General features: G+C 39.5%; 1 protein-coding gene across 3 annotated transcripts in view; it reads left to right on the top strand.

Moving 5' to 3' along the window:
- The window catches only part of SH3GL3 (SH3 domain containing GRB2 like 3, endophilin A3), a 108,451-nt gene that overhangs the window by 38,613 nt on the left and 50,874 nt on the right, over positions 1-18,964 (top strand). For 2 of the 3 annotated variants that reach the window (XM_061159615.1, XM_061159614.1), the window contains exons 2-3: positions 11,880-11,948; positions 17,151-17,223. In XM_061159615.1, coding sequence (XP_061015598.1) covers positions 11,880-11,948; positions 17,151-17,223 — 142 coding nt within the window. Of the gene's footprint in view, positions 1-11,879; positions 11,949-17,150; positions 17,224-18,964 lie in introns of those variants that run through there. The other variant, XM_061159616.1, reaches the window with a different exon arrangement.

Raw genomic sequence — 18,964 nt, 5'->3', positions numbered from 1 at the left:
TTAATGGAGACATTAAGGAGGTGGCTGGATATGTGAATATGGATCTCAGGGGAGTGATTTGGGGCTAAAGATAATAATCTGGGTGCTTGATGCTAAGTGAAGATTTTGAGAGTGTACGTAATTTCCCAGGAGAGAATGCTAGAGCTGAGGGAAGAGTTGGAACCAGATATTGTAGGACCCTCAGCATTTTCAAGGTGAGAGGAGTCTGCGGAGATAAGAGAGACCATCCTGATAGAAAGCTCTTCTTTTTTTATGACGTGGACCAATTTTTAAGTCTTTATTGAATTTGTTACAATATTGTTTCTGTTTTAAAAAAAACAATATTGCTTCTGTTTTGGGTTTTGGGCTGCGATGTGTGTAGGCTCTTAGCTCCCCGACCAGGGATGGAACCCCCTTCGCCTGCATCGGAAGGTGGAGTCTTAACTACTAGACTGCCAGGGGAGTCTCAGAAAGCTCTTCTTTTGACCTGATTATTTGCTTGCACCTTTCATCCTGGGTGTTACTTATTTGTGCTGTAATAGAAGATACCTTCAACTACTGTGATGTCAGTTGGAAGCTCTGATCCCAAAGTGTTGAGTTTTGGAGATAGTCTCCTCAAATGACGTCTTCTACAAACATGATGTGGGCAGACAGTCCACACTCCTGTCCTTTTGCTGCCGGACTGGCCTTTTCTGTCCCCATTTCTGCAAGTTTCTGGTACCTGCCTTGGGAATTGCATTTGCTTTGTGGTCACACTAATGTTGCTGCCTTATATTGGCTCTGGAATTGAGTTTGATCCATTGACTTTCCTTTTTGCTTTGTCATTATAGCTACTTTTTAAAAAGCAAAATTAGTAAATTTTCTGAGTCAATAGTTTCAGTTTGGCAAAGAAGAGGCAAAATGCATGCAGACTCTGAAATCTGCATTGAGATCACAGTAAAGTCTTTTCCTGATTAAAGTGTCCAGTGAAACCTCCTGTGTGACTGTAGGAAAAAACCTATATGGGTAAGAGCATGTAGAACTGAAAAAAATATTACTACTCTGGATAAAATAAATAAGCTTCAAAGGTATATTGTACAGTACAGGGAATATAGCCACTTATTTTACAATAACATTAAACAGAGTATAAATCTTATAAAAAATTTGAATTACTGTGTCGTGCACAAAGACTTGTACTAGTTGTTAAATCAAGGCTGTCTGAGTCTCTCAGTGTCCGACTTTTGCGAATCTCTGGGCTGTAGTCCCCCAGGCTCCTCTGTCCATGGAATTCTCCAGACAAGAATACTAGAGTGGGTTGCCATGCCCTCCTCTAGGGGAATCTTCCCACCCCAGGGGTCAAACTCGTTTCTTGTGTATCTCCTGCATTGCAGTCAGATTCTTTACCTGGTTCAGCAGAATTTAAATCAACTATATCTCAATTTAAAAAAATAAAGAAAAGAACAAAAAAGAAAAAAATTTTTAAAAAGCTCAAATAGTTATCTTCCCCACCCTCCGCAAACCATAGAGATGGTCCACATTTTGAGAACAGAAGATGAACCCAAATCTGAATTTATTTGACCAACAGATAGAAGGGTGGTCTTTACATCATTAGCATCATTTTATTTTACTAAAGGGTTCTTTGATGATGCCTTTAAGTAAACAAGCTGCTAAAGTGAGTTAAAAGCATGTTTTGAATCATGAAAAAACAGTTACACATTTTTTCAGGGACACACCCCAGAAAGGAAGTATTGTTGTAAAGTGTAGAGCAAGGTCATGAAAGTTTTCATGGGAAGGAAAAGAATGTAACATTACTTTTTACCTCTTCTTTCCCCCTTATCAGCACCTCCAAATAGACCAACTGTACATTGTACTGTTACAGTTTCATGGCTGCAATATCAGTGATGTCTCGCTTGATTTGAGTCCTTTAGCCTTGAGCTCAGATGACCCTGTGGAAACAAGCGAGTACTTTAAAAATGTCCTCAAAAGAGTTTGGAAGGTCAGGGCTGTGTGGGAGGGTTTATGGAGGAGGCACGGGGTGGGTGCCCTGGAGGAGAATGGAGGCTCTTCGGAGAAGAGACAGAGAAGGTCTAGAATTGCATCTCCCAGGAACCTGCTGAGACGGGCTTTTCTTACATGAGGCTGCCATGTTGATGGGGACATGGGTGGTGCATCCAAGCCATTCCAAGCAGCACTGAGACTTTCTTACCTCAAGTTTTTAATTGTGTTTAAGGTCATGTTATGGGCTTCCCAGGTGGCTCAATGGTAAAGAATCTGCCTGCAGTGCAGGAGACACAGGAGATGTGGGTTCAATCCCTGAGTCTGGAAGGTCCCCTGGAGGAGGAAATGGCAACCCACTCCAGTATTCTTGAGCCTGGAGAATCCCATGGACAGAGGAGCCTTGTGTGCTGCGGTCCATGGGGTCTCAAAGAGTCAGACATGACTGAACACACATGCAGAATTTGCAGGAGGAGTTCATGTTAGTAGTTTCTTTGCTCCCTGGGGCCAAGCTTGGGGAGCTTTTATGACATCTGGCCCTCAGCTCCAGATACAGACCCAAGTTTAACTTAAGCGTCTGGTGTGGCCTCAATACTTGTGGGGTTATTTTGTTCAGTTTTGATTTTGCTGTTATCTTTTGTATCCCTCAGTGGTATCACATTTCTGATACCAACTGAATGTGAAGTCAGTGGGGATTCTCCTCCATGAGGCCCATGTGTTGGCAAAAACATCAACTATCCCAGCAGTCACCAAAACTTTCTAGTAAATGGAGAAGGTCATATTTGGTGTACAGGATGTTAATTTAACCCAACAGCTAGGGTCAGAGGATATGACAGAGGCCCTAGAAAGGGATTAAACTATGTAAGGTGACGTCTTCTCCACCTGTTTTGAATTTTCAAATAAGTCTGGCTTTTTTTTTTTTTTTCCTGCTGAACTGCAGGGTTCCTAAGAACTGTGGGTTCTTAGTTCCCTGACCAGGGATTGAACCCTAGGCCCTTGACAGTGAAATCACTGAGTCCTAACCATTGGACTACCAGGGAATTCTCTAGTCTGGCTCTTCTTGGAGTATTGGGGGGTGAGTGAGGTCAGCATGAGAGGAAGTAACAGTAGAGTGTGTGCACAGTTAGGGAGATCTGAGCCTAAACCTTTGTGGTCCTGGAGATTTTTTTTTTTTTTTTTTTTGCAAGATGGTGTTGGTGAATCAGCATTTTCTTCTGAAAGCTTCAACACTAACAAGTTGCTGCTCTATTGGCTTAAAAAGAAATCTAGATACTATATTCTTTGTTGTTTTCTCATGAACAATGTGTCTTCCAATTCCCAAAGAGAAGTCATATAGGTTCATGCCTTTCACTTGTAACTCTGTGTTCAGTTATTTTGTTTGATAGGAGGAATTTTTTTTCTAAGTTTCTGAAATTACATTCCACATAGATCTTGGAAAGTGACCCAGACAGAATCAGAAGTTATTAGTATTTTTCTTATCTTGAAGTTACTAAAGCAACAGGTTTGCTTTCCTTCAATTAATCATCATGCTTTTCTTTTCTGTTATTGCCGTGTAGCAACTGTACAATGAGAATTTTTTTTAACCTTCTTAATTTCACTGACTGGAATCTTCTTATCTTCACTGGAGACCACATGATTAGACATAGTATAGTTTTTTCCTTGCTATCATTCAGGATCAAATTTTCCTGGACTTTTACTGGAGAAAAGTGTCATTAATAGAAAGGGCTTCCCATGTGGTACTAGTGGTAAGAGACACGAGAGTCCAATCCCTGGGTTGGGAAGATCCTCTGGAGGAGGAAATGGCAACCCACTCCAGCATTCTCGCCTGGGAAATCCCATGGACAGAGGAGCCTGGCGGGCTACAGTCTGTGGGGTTGCAAAGAATCAGACACAACTGAGCAACTGAGCAGAGCAGAGAGTCACTAATAGAATTTCAAGCAATATTCTTAACATTTCCATGGATTACCTCAGTGTCCTTCGGTGCATTGACGGGGAGTGGGAGGGGCAGCAGTTATTGGCCAGGAGGCCTACTGTTTGGCATGTACTCTTCTAGTGTTACGGATGCCGTCATGAGTAGGACAGACGAGATCCTGCTTTCAGGGATCTCACAGGCCCCTGCGTGGGGCTGGCCGACAGTCAGTGGGATAAGTGCTGTGTTAACACTTACTGGGTGGAGGGATCCACAGGAGAGGCACCCAGCTAGGTCATCCTTGTGACACTCGAGCTGAGCCTTGAAGCCTCGTTAGGGGTTAGCTAGATGGGAAAAGCCTTCTGAGGCATTGGGAATAGCATGTGCAAAGGCTGGAAGGGGCAGGATACTCCAAAGGACTCAGGATTAGGAAGGAAGGGGTGTGCAGTGTTGATCAAGAGTGGCGGGAAAGCGACTAGAGCAGTCAGATCACGGAGGGCATGGTCCACTGTGTTAAGGAGATGGGTTTTTTAAAAATAAATTTTGTTAAGGGCTTTTTAAAAATTATTCTTCTAAAAATTAATTTTATTTATTTATTTTGGACTGTGCTGGGTCTTTGCTGCATGGGCTTTTTATTTTTCTTTAATTGCCAGCAGGATCTGCTGTCTATTGCGGTGCGTGGGCTTCTCACTGTGGTGGCTTTTCTTGTTGTGAAGCTCAAGTTCAAGGGCTCAGGCTTTGGCATGCTGTCTCAGTAACTGCAGCTCCTGAGGCTCTAGAGCTCAGGCTCAGTAGTTGTGACGAATGGGCTCAGTTGCTCCGTGTCATGTGGGATCTTCCCATATCAGGGATCGAACCTGTGTCTCTTGCATTGGCAGGCAGATTTTTTACCACTGAGCCACCGGGGAAGCTGAGGTGGGTTTTATTTTAAAGGCAACGGGAAGCCACTGAATCAGTGCAGGGAATGACATTATTCAGTTGCCATTTCGGATAGCTGACTGGCAGCTCTATGGAGGAGGGGTTAAAAGAGCCCAGCTGGGAGGTTCTCAGAGTAGTGGCCTGAACGGAGGATGTGTTCATGGAAGTGGAGAGAAGGTGATGGAATCAAGACATGTTTGGGATGTAGGATAGGACTTAGTGGCTGATGAGTTGGGGGTAGGAAGGGGAGGAGTGTGTGTAGGATGAGAAAAAAAAATAACTTCAGTGGTAATAAAGGAGTATCCAGGGATGAAAGAGAAGAGACTTAGGTTCCACAGGCCAAGAAGAGGAAGTCTGAGGAAGAGGTTGGTCAATAGAGTCAGAATACCTGGAGAGACCATGTTAGGGAAGAGTGAAAATTTATTTTGGCAGTTTAGAAACTAAAAGGTCATTGGTGAGAGCAGGTTGAATAGAACCATTCAAGGTGTATCAATACTAAGGTCTATCAAGTAGGAATGAGTTTGGCTGCAAGTTATTATAGTTGTGGCTTCCCCGATGGCACAGTGGTAAAGAGTCTGCCTGCCAGTGCAGGAGATGCAGGAGACATGGGTTTGATTCCTGGGTTGGGCAGATCCTCTGGAGGAGGGCATGGCAACCCACTTCAGTATTCTTGCCTGGAGAATCCCATGGACAGAGGAGCCTGTGAGAGTACAGTCTATAGGGTCACAGAGTCAGACACAACTGAAGTTACTTAGCACGCATGCACCCGTGTATATCTATTATATAATATATACATATATTATATATATTCACATATATAATGTTGAATGTATATGTATATATATATGTAATAAGCCTTATGTCTCTACATTTTGCAGATAAGGAATTGGAGGCACAGAGAGCTTCCATAATTTGCCCAGTTATTCTCTAATCAGCAGTATGTCAGGGGTTTGAACCAAAAATGGAGTAACTGCAGACCCTGCCCTCAGGTATAGATGTGGGAATGGGGACAGGCTGGACAGTCTTTGTTGATCCTTGTAGCTTTCTATATGGTTCTTTTTATCAAGTCTCTAGATGAATTCTTGGGAGCCCACTCTATTCTATCTGTGCTCGTTTTATTCAGACTTGGAATTTCTCTGTATTAATTTTTTATCTTAGGAGCAGTTTTCTGCCATGTCTATATTGGTCCATTTCCTCAGCTTGCTAATCCCATCTGCTTTCTGTCTTCTAGGAATTTCTCACCATTTCTGATCTGCTGCTAGCACCCTTTTGTTTTTCAGCACTGTTATGTATGTGTCAGATGCCTCTCTCTATATATATACATATATAAAAAGTTTATTTAAAGGTATTTGGTACAGTGAAGAGGAAGATGTGTGTGTTCAAGCCACCATCTTGATTCAACATCTGCAACATTTTATCTATCTACTTTCTCTTGTTGACATTTGTTAATTACTTTATCCTGCTGCTGTAAGGATTAAACTGAAAGTAGCATTTAGGGCACAGTGGATGCAATACCATGTGATAGCCTACAGGCTTTTTGTTCTTTTGAATTTAGGTGATTCGATTCTGTATGGTTTAGTCACAGTTCTAAGAAGCAGACCCTTCCAGATGTAAATAGTCAGACAATGAACTTTATTTCTATTTTTGAGACAAGGGAGGAAGAAGTGGACCAGTATTGTTTATTAAGCTTCCCTGTGGATAAATAAATCATGAAAATATGATAATTGCAACTATTGAAAGCATTGAATGCAGGGCTCATGGGAGAGTGAGTTAAACATTTTTTTTTTTTTTTATAAAATATACATACAGGGAAGTGACAGCTCACACATATGTAGCTTGATGTATTTGAACAACATGAACACATCCACAAAACCAATTCACAATGTAGAAAGTGACTGGCTCCTTGAAATGCTCCCTGGTAACCCAGAATTAAAGATAACCATTACATTTATTTCTATCATCATGGGTTAGTTTTTTCTGTTATTAAATTTTATGTGAATTGAATAAAACTATCCCTTTCCCCCATCCTTCCTGCCAACAATGGTCAGTTCATTCTCTACGTCTACAACAAACTTTTTCATATTGATATTATACTTTGCAGCTTTACTGTATTTATTATCTCTATAGTTTTTAAGTGAAATCTTCAGGGATTTCAATATACGAAATCACGTCATCTGAAAATTGTGACAGTTTTACTTCTTCCTTCCAATATGGATGCCTTTTATTTCTTTTCTTTCCCTAACTATAGGCCTTCCAATACCATGTTGAATAAGAGTAGTGAGAGTGAACAGCCTTGTCTTGTTCCTAATTTTAGAAGGATAGCTTTCCTTTTTTCACAACTGAGTATGATATTAGCTGTGGGTTTGCCAATCATAATTATCTTAAAGATAATTTTTGATGTCAGTGTTGGGATTGCCTATTGGGTTATTATTTTTCCCTTAATTTTCAGTTGTTTGGTTCAGTCTCTTGGCATGGTAAATGATTTTTTTATTTTAATGGTAGATGCTGTATATGAAGATTTCCTCCAGAGAGAAAGTTTTATTCTGCCACATAATGAGGGTAAAGGTCAATGACCTTAATGCACACAGGGACTGAGCTAATTCAAGTTTGCATATCAGGCTTTGTGAGGGCCCATCTCTTTCGACCTTGCCTTTAGGCCTTCAGGGTTTGAACCAAAAACCCAGGGTGTGTTTACTGAGGTTTCTTGTTTTGGGGCATCTTGAACTCTATAATTTTGTCTCTTGATCACTGTGATAATGCAGAAATCTCCACTTCGATCTTTAGCCTTCTAGCAGCCACTTTTTGCTGGTAGCCAAGCATCTTGCCTTGTGCATATGCAGCTTAAGAATTGTCAAAAGCCTTGAGAGAAAATTGCACACAGCCTACTGGGTTTACTTCTTTATATGTCCTTTTTTCTTTTCCTGAAATTTTGGCCTCTTCTAGCCTGATTTCCTAGGTTACAGTGCACTTTGGTTTCCCTCTTCCCAGCCCAGCAAAGCTGCTGCAGGTTCTAAGCTGAGGCTTTCTGCTTAGCTTTTATATCATGTGTTGCAAGGCAAGAATTTCCCCAAAGGGAAAAAGCAGCTGTGAATATATTGCTCTTCTCAGTGCGTTTCCCTTCTTCATGATTTTGGGCCTCTGAAATCCTGATTGCCTTAGTTGCTCTCGGCTGCCTTCAGAGATTTTAAAAAATCATCTTGTATTTTGAAATATTTTTAGACTTACAGAAAAGTTGCAAAACTAGCACAGAGAACTCACAAGTGCCCTGTGCTGTCTCCTAATGTTAACAACTTACAAATAACCTTTATGATTTAGATTTACACTTGAGTTTTGCCTTGTTTTCCAAGCTGATAACAGCAGGACATGACTACTGACTGGTAAATGAAAAAAAAAAAAAAAAAAGGAGCCAGTAAAGAAGGTGAAATTTTTGTTTCAGGTCTTCTCAAAGCACATACTACTTGGCTGAGACATCTCCCATGACCAGATATGGGTGGTAAATGCTCTATCTTACATGCACCCCCTTGGAAATCAACAATGCCCATTTCCACTTTAAATTCTCTGAAAAGTCTCTTTTAGTAGAGGTCTGCTTAATTTTGTTTATCGCTGTGTTTCCAAGGACATGGTGAAGGAGCTGTTCTGTCTGACTCTTCCTCGTATCCTGTGCAACAGGTGTTTTGTGGCACGTGTGTTGGAAAATACCGTTCCAAAACACATTCTGAAATCCTGAGATATAAAATCTGCTTCTTTACATTTTCTCCTAGGTTCTGGCTTTCTTGCTGTCCAATTTCTTGCTTCATAAAAGGGAAGAAGTTGGAGAAGCCAAGAGTTCTTTGAAAACAAAATTTTTTTTTTTGCACAAGCAGAAGTCCAAGGCTGTGTTAACATTTACCACTAAAACCCCAACACATCTAGATGAAAAGCAAAAACTTCATGTCTCCCAAATAAATGTCTTTTGCATCACTGCTCTGTTGTAGTCTTTGATAACGGTTTTTATTTTCCCATCATTGATTAAATTGGAACCCACCGAGAAGTAGATGGTGAATGAAGATTGCCATCTCTGATTATAGCAACAGGCCATCCTGGGACAGGTCTAATTGGCAACATGCCCCTTTTTCTCAGGAGGGGAAGATCACAGGAGATACATTTCCTTAGCTATGTGTATTTTAGATTCGTTACTTCCATCTCGCAAGCCCAGGTCAGATGCAGTGTTTGTGATGGAGAAGCTGGATAGGTGAGGGCTTACTAGTGTTTAAAGCTGAAGAGGGTAGATAGAGTTTTAGATTAAAATTTGGACACTCTTTCACTGTCTGCCTCTTCATTGTGTGTGTGTGTCCCTTATCTCCTAATGAGTCTCCTTGTCCCCCTTCTGGTCAGTTCTGGGAATTTCTTGGCACCTTCTCATCCATTTAATTTGCTTTCCTCCGTCTGGGTTTGAAGAGTAAATTGTGCTTCTCTCTATTCTGCATCTCATTGTGTTACGGACGTTTACTTCTGCTTCTCAGCGTAAGTGGTTGCAATGTATTTAAGGAAGTTTATTTTTGCTGTACTGGGTCTTCGTTGCTACCCGGGCTTTTCTCTAGTTGCAGCGCTCGGGCTTCTCTTTGTGTGGAGCACGGGCTTCAGTAGTTCAGCTGTGGGCTTAGTAGTTGTGTTTCCCGGGCTCTGGAGCACAGGCTCAGTAGTTGTGGGGCATGAGATGAGTTGCTCTGCGGTATGTGGGATCTTCCTGGACCAGGGATAGAACCCATGTCCCCTGCATTGGCAGGCAGATTCTTTACCATTGAGCCACCAGCTGCTGCTGCTAGGGAAGCCCTGAAATGTATTTAGATTGATTGATCTTTGTACGTTTAGCATATTGACCTAGTTGGTAGACTTTCAGATGTTTGTTGAGTTAGATTGAATGACATGTATCAGTTTGAAACATTGAGGTTTTTTTTTTTTAATGAATTTAAAGTAACACATTGATTTCAAAACACTGATTTTGCTGCATCTCACAGATTTTAATGTATCTTCATTATTAATTTTTTTTTGTAACTCCTCTTGGGAATTCCTTTTAAACTCATAGTTATTTAGGACTGAATTTTAAAACTTTATACCTGCATATTTATTTATACTGTTGATTTCTAATTTAACTGAATTATGGTTAAAAATGTGTTCTGTATGGTGTTGACTGATTTGTGACCTAGTAAATGATCACTATTTCTAATGTTCTATCTGTACTTGCAAAGACTATATATTATCTGTTTATTAGTTGGAGGGATATATATATTTGTGCATATTTTATCAAGGATATTAATTTGATCATTAAAACTATCTGTATCCCTTCCAAGTTATTTTCTTTTAATCATGTATGATCTGCCAGTTTTCTGAGAGACTTGTGTTAAATCTCCTTAATGATTGTGGATTTGTTATTTCAGTTATTTCTCTCAGTTTTTGCTTTATTTTTTTTTCTGAGTTATGCTGTTAGGTAGATTATATTATACCAGAATTTTGGTGAATTGCTCCATTTATTATTAGATCAGGTCTCTCCTTATTAATTTTGTTGTTGTTCTTCAGTCACTAAGTTGTGTCTGACTCTCTGAGACCCCATGGACTACAGCAGGTCAGTCTCTGTCCTTCCCTAGCTCCTGGAGTTTGCTCAGATTTATGTCCATTGAGTTGGTGATGCTATTTAACCATCTCATCCTCTGTTTCCCCTTCTATTCCTGCCCTTAATCTTTCCCAGCACAGGGTCTTTTCCAATGAGTTGGCTCTTCATATCTGGTGGCCAAAGCATTGGAGCTTCAGTTTCGGCATCAGTCCTTCCCATGAAGATTCAGGGTTGATTTCCTTTAGGACTGACTAGTTTGATCTCCTTGCAGTCCAAGGGACTCTCAAGTTTTCTCTAGCACCACAATTTGAAAGCATCAATTCTTTGGCGTTCAGCCTTCTTTATGGTCCAACTCTCATATTCATACATGACTACTGGAAAAACCATTGCTTAGACTATATGAACCTTTGTTGGCAAAGGGATGTCTTTGCTTTTTAATATGCTGTCAAGGTTTGTCATAGCTTTCCTTCCAAGGAGCAAACATCTTTTAATTTCATGGCTGCAGATGCTAAAGAATCTGCCTGCAATACAGGAGATCTGGGTTCAATCCCTGGGTTGGGAAGATCCTCTGGAGAAGGAAATGGCAACCCACTCTAGTATTCTTGCCTGGAAAATCACAGGGACAGAGGAGCCTGTTGGGCTACAGAAAGTCAGACATGACCTAGCAACTAAACAACAACAAGAAGATAATTTATCTATTAATATTTTCACTCTCCTGTGCGTTACATTTTAGGTATGTCTCTTAAAAGCTATACAGCTGGATTTTTAAAATCGACTCTATTAATTATCCTTTCATGTGTTGAACTTATTTGCATAGATAATGATTACTGACCTTTCTGGACTTGTGATTACTATCTTAATTTTGTAGTTTCCACTTGTCACCTTTTATGTTCTCCTGAATATCCTTTATCTTTGTTTTCTTTTGGATAGGGAAACATTGATTTTCCACTGATGTGCTGGTGTGGATACTATGTTATAACTCATAGTATTATATGTATGTTAATTGTTTTGTGCTTTTAGTAGTTACCACTAATTACATAAAGCAGATACTTCTCATACCTTATTAAATCAATTACACCATTCATTCTCCATCTCCTCCTTAACACAGATGAACCTTAGTGTGTTCAAAATAAGTGGTCTGGTGGTTAAGACTCCACACTCCCAATGCAGGGGGCCTGGGTCGTTCCCTGGTCAGGGAACTAGATCTCACATGCCACAAGTAAAGATCCCACTTGCCGCAACAAAGATAAAAGATCTTATTTATGTTTCTACTAGAGAAACTGCCTTGTGTTTTACATGTAGTAGGTGCATAATAGATGTCTGTTGAATGAGTGAGGAGTGTGTATTTTCCCATATTCTTAGCCATGGTTACTCCTTCCAATGATTTTCTTAAAGGATTTCATCCAAAAAAATCCAACAATTTGGAATTGAATATTTTTTTTGGTAATAATTTGAGTCAAATACTGTGATAATGAATGATTGTACAATTACTTGTGTTTATTTCTACAGCTGTTTAGTGAAAAAATAAGTGGTGTTGAAGGAACAAAACTAGATGACGAATTTCTTGACATGGAAAGGGTAAGAGAACATTTTAATGTAAATTATCTCGTAAATTTGACTTTTACTGTGATATGACATATACTGATATTATAAAGGATATTAGAGTAGGGATCTAGGAGGTGGGAATTATAGTGTAGATTATGAAATCCAAAAGGCAGTTCTTCAAATCAAGACTCTGGCTCTTGAGAGATGGGCTATGGCTAACTGGTGCCCTCTACTGGACAAAGTCAGAATGCTCAAAAGATGGCCCATCTTAGTGAACAGTTTCAGCCAAAGTAATTGTGATTAAGTATCTTGGAGAGTCAAAATGTGTTATTGGGAGGAGACTCTTCAAATACATAAACATTGATCTAATGTGTGGAAGACTCTGTTTCCATGTGTTACAGCAGCTGCATAACAATTTTTATCTTGGTTCTGCCACTGGAACCAGCTACATCTACTTGAATAAGCTGTTTCAAACTTTCGTGACCTGTGACGCAAGGATGATAATGTGTGCTCTGCTTGCCTCACATGGATGTTTTAAGAATTATGCAAAAAAAAAATTCTATGTATGAAAGCATTTAAAAAATCCAGTGAGTGTACTATAGAAATGATTGTTATCACATTGCAAAAGAAGACTATGGACTCTGTATCTCTGAACAAGCTTCCTGGTCACCTGTGTGAAGTCCTTTGTTGTTGTTGTTTAGTCGCTAAGTCGTTTCTAACTCTTTTGCGACCCCATGGGCTATATCCTGCCAGGCCCCTCTGTCCATGGGATTTCCCAGGCAAGAGTAATGGAGCGGGTACTATTTCCTTCTCCAGGGGATCTTCCTGACCCAGGGATGGAACCTGTGTCTCCTGCATTGGCAGGAGGGTTCTTTACCAGTGAGTCACAAGGGAAAGCTCGTGGAATAGTTTAGGTGGAGGCAAAAGTGGGACCATTACTAGTTATCAGTCTCCTCAGTTCCCTTCCCTTTGTTTTGGGACCTTTAAATATAACCCTGTGTTAATAACCAGACTCCCCCAATGAGAGAGGACTGGGAGAAATCAGAGCTTTCTCTGCTTTCCAAGGAAAGGCTTCCTTGGGTGTAACATGGCGGATACAGGCTGTAGCAGGTAGCAGGGCTTTCAGCAGATGCTGGGGAAGGGAGTCCAGCCCCAGACTGCGCCATGGGGTGTGTGTGTGGGGTTACCCTCTACAGGATGCTCTGGACCTGGCCTTACTGTCCTCCAGGGAGCTTCTTGTTTTCTGGGTGAGCACAGTTAATTTTCTAGCAATGTTAATGCCTTGACAGAAGGCATTATTTTGTTTTGCTTTTGGAAACAGTTTTGGAAGAATGAGAAACACAGAACATTTAAACATCACTGGCATACCTAAAATAACTAAAATTTCTTGATAAATAAAGATATTTTATGCAACTTTGTTACTAACAAAGTGATTCAGTTGAAAGGTTAAATTTAAAAGCACATTTCAGGAATTTTAGTTTCAGTTGGTGGACTGAAACCTCTCTTGATTACTTCTTTTTCCTCCCAAAACCCAAGTGACAGAAGAAATATAAAAATAAAATCTATTATCTGTTTTATTACAGCATCGAAAAGCATGGAAATATCTAATAGGTGATAAGAAGCTTTAAGGACTTTCTACAAGAGGTGAATTAGATGATATTAGACTCACCTGAAACATAACATAGAAATGACAAAGTTAATGTTGGTTCAGTGGTAAAGAACCCACCTGCCAGTGCAGGAGACATGAGAAATGTGAGTTCGATCCCTGGGTTAGAAAAATTCCCTGGAGGAGGGCATGACAACCCACTCTTGCCTAGAGAATCCTGTGGACAGGAGCCTGGCGTGGTGTACTCCATGGGGTTACAAAGAGTTAGATACGACTTAATGATGGAACAACAACAAATGGAGAAAGATATTCCATGACAAATGCTAACCATACACAACAGAGGAATAAAAGTGATGTCAAAGTAAAATCTGAGGCCGAAAGAATACTAACTGGAAAAAGAAGATTTTAAAACATTATCGGAAGATGTATCATGTAGTCTATGGGAATACTATGACATCATATAACATTGTGCATCATATAACATGGCATCTAAATATAGAAGGCAAAAGCAATCAGAAATACATAGAGAACTGACAAAAATGCATAGCTGTCCCATAAAATAACAGATTAAATTGACAATAATAAATAGGATCATAGGGAAATTGCATAAAATATGACTAGTAAATTTGATTTTAAGTAAATATAGATGTCTGTATTTCTCAAATTGAGAATTTATATTCACTACAAATTCCTTCAAAGTAGTTTCAGTAATCAATTATTTACTGGACTGTAGGGAAAAAAACAAATTTCCTAAGTAAAATCGTAGAACACAAGAATTACAAAGAGGGTATAGTTTCCAAATTCTGGATGTTTGGAAATGGAAGAACATGCAAAAATAATTCTTATCTCAAGAGGAAATGGAAAGTAAAATTAAAGATCACTTAGTCATGAGAATTCTATGTGTCAAAACCTGTGATATACAGCTGTCTTAAATGCATTTAATAGAAAAAAAATATTGGAAGAGAATGAAAAAAATCATTCAAACTAAAAATTAGGAAAATACAGCAAAACAAATCACTCTAGGTGGAAGGAAGAAATCAATACAGATAAATGAGAGATTAATCAAATACACAATAATAACAGCAAAAAGGTAGACTCAATCAATAAAACCAAGAATTATCTTTTTTGAAAGACCACTTCTAGTAAGTGTGAGCAAGAGAGGGGAAAGGGAAAACACAGATAAACTACACAGGGAATAAGAGAGATACAAAGACAGATGTGGGTTCTTTAAATAATTTTTTTAAAAAGAGAATATTATAAACCAGGACTGTCAGTAGCTCTGTAAGGACTGAGGTCTGGGAGTATCAGGGACCTAGACTTTGGGACACCTCAGAGGTAGGTACCAACACATATGGAAATTCTAGGGGTAATTAGCCACCAAAGACGCCCAGGGAGACATTACAAAAATAATTGTCACCTCTCTGCTTTCTCCCATATGTCCTGATGGTTTGGTGAGATATGTACATTGCATTTTCTTCCTTTTTTTTTTTTTAAAAAAAAAAAAAAAGCTTTTTTTCATGTAGACCATTTAAAAGTCTTTATTAAATTTGTTACAGTATTGCTTCTGTTTTATGCTTTGGATTTTTTTGGCTGAGAGGCATGTGGAATCTTAGCTCCCTGACCAGGGTTTGAACCCACACCCGTTACATTGGAGAGCGAAATCTTAGCTACTGGACCATCAGGGAAATCCCTTCATTGCATTTTCTTAATCTGAACACATGTACCCACCCTACCCCCGGTATTTCTGCTTATTCTAGAAGCAAGGTTTTGTTTTTAATTTTTTTTGTTTGTTTTTATGCAACGAGTTATTTTTTCAGTGTTTATCTTGATTGGCCATATTTGCAACATGGTTAGTGGCATCCTCTTTCATTTGTAAAGGATTCGTTCCCTGTATTGATTCCTGGGCTGTCTTGGAAGCACTGCCAGTATGTGTAGAGCAAGGCCTGTTGAGTTTTGGGCTGTTTGTTTCTTGGTGTTTTCCCCCAAAAGAAACAGAAGAGTCTAAGTAGAAAGTATTCTTGCCTCTGTCTCCTCTCACCCTCACCCTTCAGAGGTGATTCTTAGATACCTGGTGGCTTTTCATGTCCCAAGAGAATTGTATACATGGAACGACCATTCCAAGTTGTGCTTTAATTAATATTGAATTTATACAAAGTTATAAATCTCAAACCCAAGTCTTAAGCCTTAAACTAAATGTCTGGATCTTACTCCTACATTTAGTAATTTCAGTATTGGGCTTTCCTTGTGGCTCAGCAGTAAAGAATCTGTCAGCCAATGTAGGAGACACGGGTTTGATCCCTGGGCCGGGAAGATCCCCTGGAGGAGGGCCTGGCAGCCCGCTCCAGTACTCTTGCCTGGGAAATCCCATGGGCAGAGGAGCCTGGAAGGCTACAGTCCATGGGATTGCAAAGAGTTGGACATGACTTAGCGACTAAACAAGAACAACTTCAGTATAGAAAAATGGCGATCATTTTCAGTGAACTTCACTTTAGGTTCCATTAGTCACACACTTAACAGATGAAATGCTTACACATTTATCACCAACTCATTATATAATTAGGCAAATTCCCTTCAAGTTTTCAAACTACAATACAAATGCATTGCTTAGGATTCCCTCAAGCTTAACATCAAACCTAAAACAAATATTTATTCTCATTACTGATGATTTTTAAATTGTTCTCATGAGTGGAATATCCTTTTCCTTTAAAACATTCTCTTTTTGACTATTAATGGTATAAAATAAAGCTATTGAAATGTGCATAGTTAACTTTACTGGATAAGCTCGCATTTATCTTCTGGTTAACCAAAAGCCACAGTGTCCAGAATTGGTTTTGTGGAAGGAGATTCAGTCTTAATCTAGCAGGGAAGCCTCTGAGGTTAACATCTTCTGACCACAGAACAGAAGAATGTGTATTTCAGTGATAACAGTCATGATGCTTCCTCTGTTGTTGGCTTACTGAAGTAGTTCCTCATGTTCTTGTTCAGTTGCTAAGTCATATCTGATTCTTTGTGACCCCATGGACTGTAGCCTGCCAGGCTCCTCTGTCCATGGGACTTCCCAGGCAGGACTACTGGAGTGGGTTGCCATTTCCTTCTCCAGGGGATCTTCCCGGACCATGGATGGAACCCAAGTCTTGAGTCTCCTGCATTGGCAGGCCAATTCTTTGCCACTGAGCTACCAGGGAAGCCCATAGTTTCTCATGTGAATCTGTATTCTGGCATCCTATATAAGTACAGAAATTCAAGTTCACCCAGCATTCATGGAAAGTTTGGCTCAGAAACATCTAGGCTTGGTTTTGAGAGACCTTCAAGTATATCCAATAATCTAGTGGAGCATAATAACTTTTCCAAGTTTCCTAAATATTACATTAATATTCATTTTAATGCTGAAAAAGAAGTTAGTGTTCTCCACTGTCATTGGGAGGAGCAATTATTGAAAGGATGCCCCAGAATCTAAAAGTTAAGATAATATTCCCTCTACCCAAAATGTTGAAAGGCTCATTTGAGTTAAAATCATTATAACAGTGTTGTTATAAACACTAACTTAATGAAATTTATTCTTGTTTGTTTTTCTGTTGAATTCCTTTATCATTTACTAATATTTTTATGTTTCTTTCTTTTTTTAAAAGAAAATAGACATTACCAATAAAGCTGTTGCAGAAATTCTTTCAAAAGCCACAGAATATCTTCAGCCAAATCCAGGTAAAGTTAGAAAATGTCTTGAAATATTCAATTGTTCATTCACAGATTCTAATAACCAAGTTTTACTGAGCATCACAGATTCTAATAACCAATATTTACTGAGCGTATGGTTGACATGATCTAGAAACAGTGTCCTCTTTGTCCAAATAATGAAATTAAGTAGTTTAAAGTTGAGTGACTAAAGGTAGTTAGCTGATGACAAACAGGGCAGAGACTTCTGTGAACTATGGAGACATTATTTGGATGGAGTCTTGATCTTAGAGCAAGACACTTCTGCATGCATGCGGGTGTGCTCTGTTATATCCAATCCTTTGCAACCCCATGAACTGTGGCCCACCAGGCTCCTCTGTCCATGGGATTTCCCAGGCAAGAATACTGGAGTGGGTTGCCACTTCCTTCTCCAGGGGATCTTCCCCACCCAAGGATTGAACATGTGTCTCCTGAATTGGCAGATGGATTCTTTGCCACTAGTGCCACCTGGGAAGCATGAAGACACTTTTCTAAGCAAAGAGATGCTTTGGAAACCCAGTAAATATTTTGTCAATACTTTCTTATTCAGTTGCTGCTTCTTTTTTTTTTTTAAAATTCTGCCATCCTATTCTAACAGTGTCAGTGACTTTGAAACTGCTTTCACTTCATGGCTCAAATGCTGATGAAGTGAATCGGATAAACCTGAGAAACATGAGAAGCTCCACTGTTACTGCAGCTTCTTGACAGGAGGTCTTTCGTTCCTAGGCACTGAAAGCAGGATTCCCTTGATGAAGTTTTCCTAAGTTCTAAATTATATAGACCAACAGAGGGCATCCAAGTTTTGAATTCTGTGGATTTCCAAATCTGCTTTTACTTTGTATGAATTTATTATTTGTATATAATTACTGTGATTCCCTCGTCTGTAGGAATCAGCACACATCCAAACATCTGAAAATCTAGGAAATAAATCTAAAAACATATATCGGATAAAATATTCTACATTTTAACGGTATCCTTGGGTGTTTTGCAGGCACATTAAAGTTTGGGAAGCACTAGCCTAGAATACATGAAAATAAATATGTAATTATTAAAATCAGAGAAAATAAAAGTTTACCCCTTTACTGCCTAAAATTATCTCAAACATCACCTCGCCTGCAGAATAAAATCTCAGATCCTTAGCTTGGAGTTCAGTTCATAGTACCGTTTTCCCCTAAGTATTTCCTGATTTGTTCTGTATTAATTTCTTCTTCAGTCAAAGCAGCCTCCCCTTTATCTGTTGGTTATAAACCATAAACATTCCTTTTCTGCATCTTACACTATTTTTGAACTTTTGAGATGGGGCATCTTTCCATCTTTATTCAGCATATTGTTATATTTTCTTTTCTATGTACCACATAAGACTTTATTTGTGTAATGACATCTTGGATTTTTTGCCTTCCAAGAACTGTGTGTGAACTCCTTGAGGGCAGAGTATGTCTTAGGTGTCTCTCTTTTTTTAAATTATTATTTGACCACCTTGAGTGGCATGGGGGATCTTCGTTCCCTGATCAGGGATTGAACCCATGCCTCCTGCAGTGGAAGCAGTCTTAACCACTGGTTCACCAGGGCATCCCTGTCTTAGGTCTCTCTGAGGTCCTAGTAGTTAGCATGGGGTGTCGCACAGAGCTGGGATTAGTCAACCCTCATGGCCTAGGTCAGAGAAAGGATCTAGTGGCCACCCACCATTTTCCTTGGGTTCAGAAGTAGACCTGCACCCAAGGGAGCATCAACC

Source organism: Dama dama, chromosome 13, assembly GCF_033118175.1.
Source record: "Dama dama isolate Ldn47 chromosome 13, ASM3311817v1, whole genome shotgun sequence".
Taxonomy (NCBI): domain Eukaryota; kingdom Metazoa; phylum Chordata; class Mammalia; order Artiodactyla; family Cervidae; genus Dama; species Dama dama.
The sequence above is the reverse complement of the archived record's forward strand: the minus strand, read 5'-3'. Positions and strand labels throughout refer to the sequence as shown.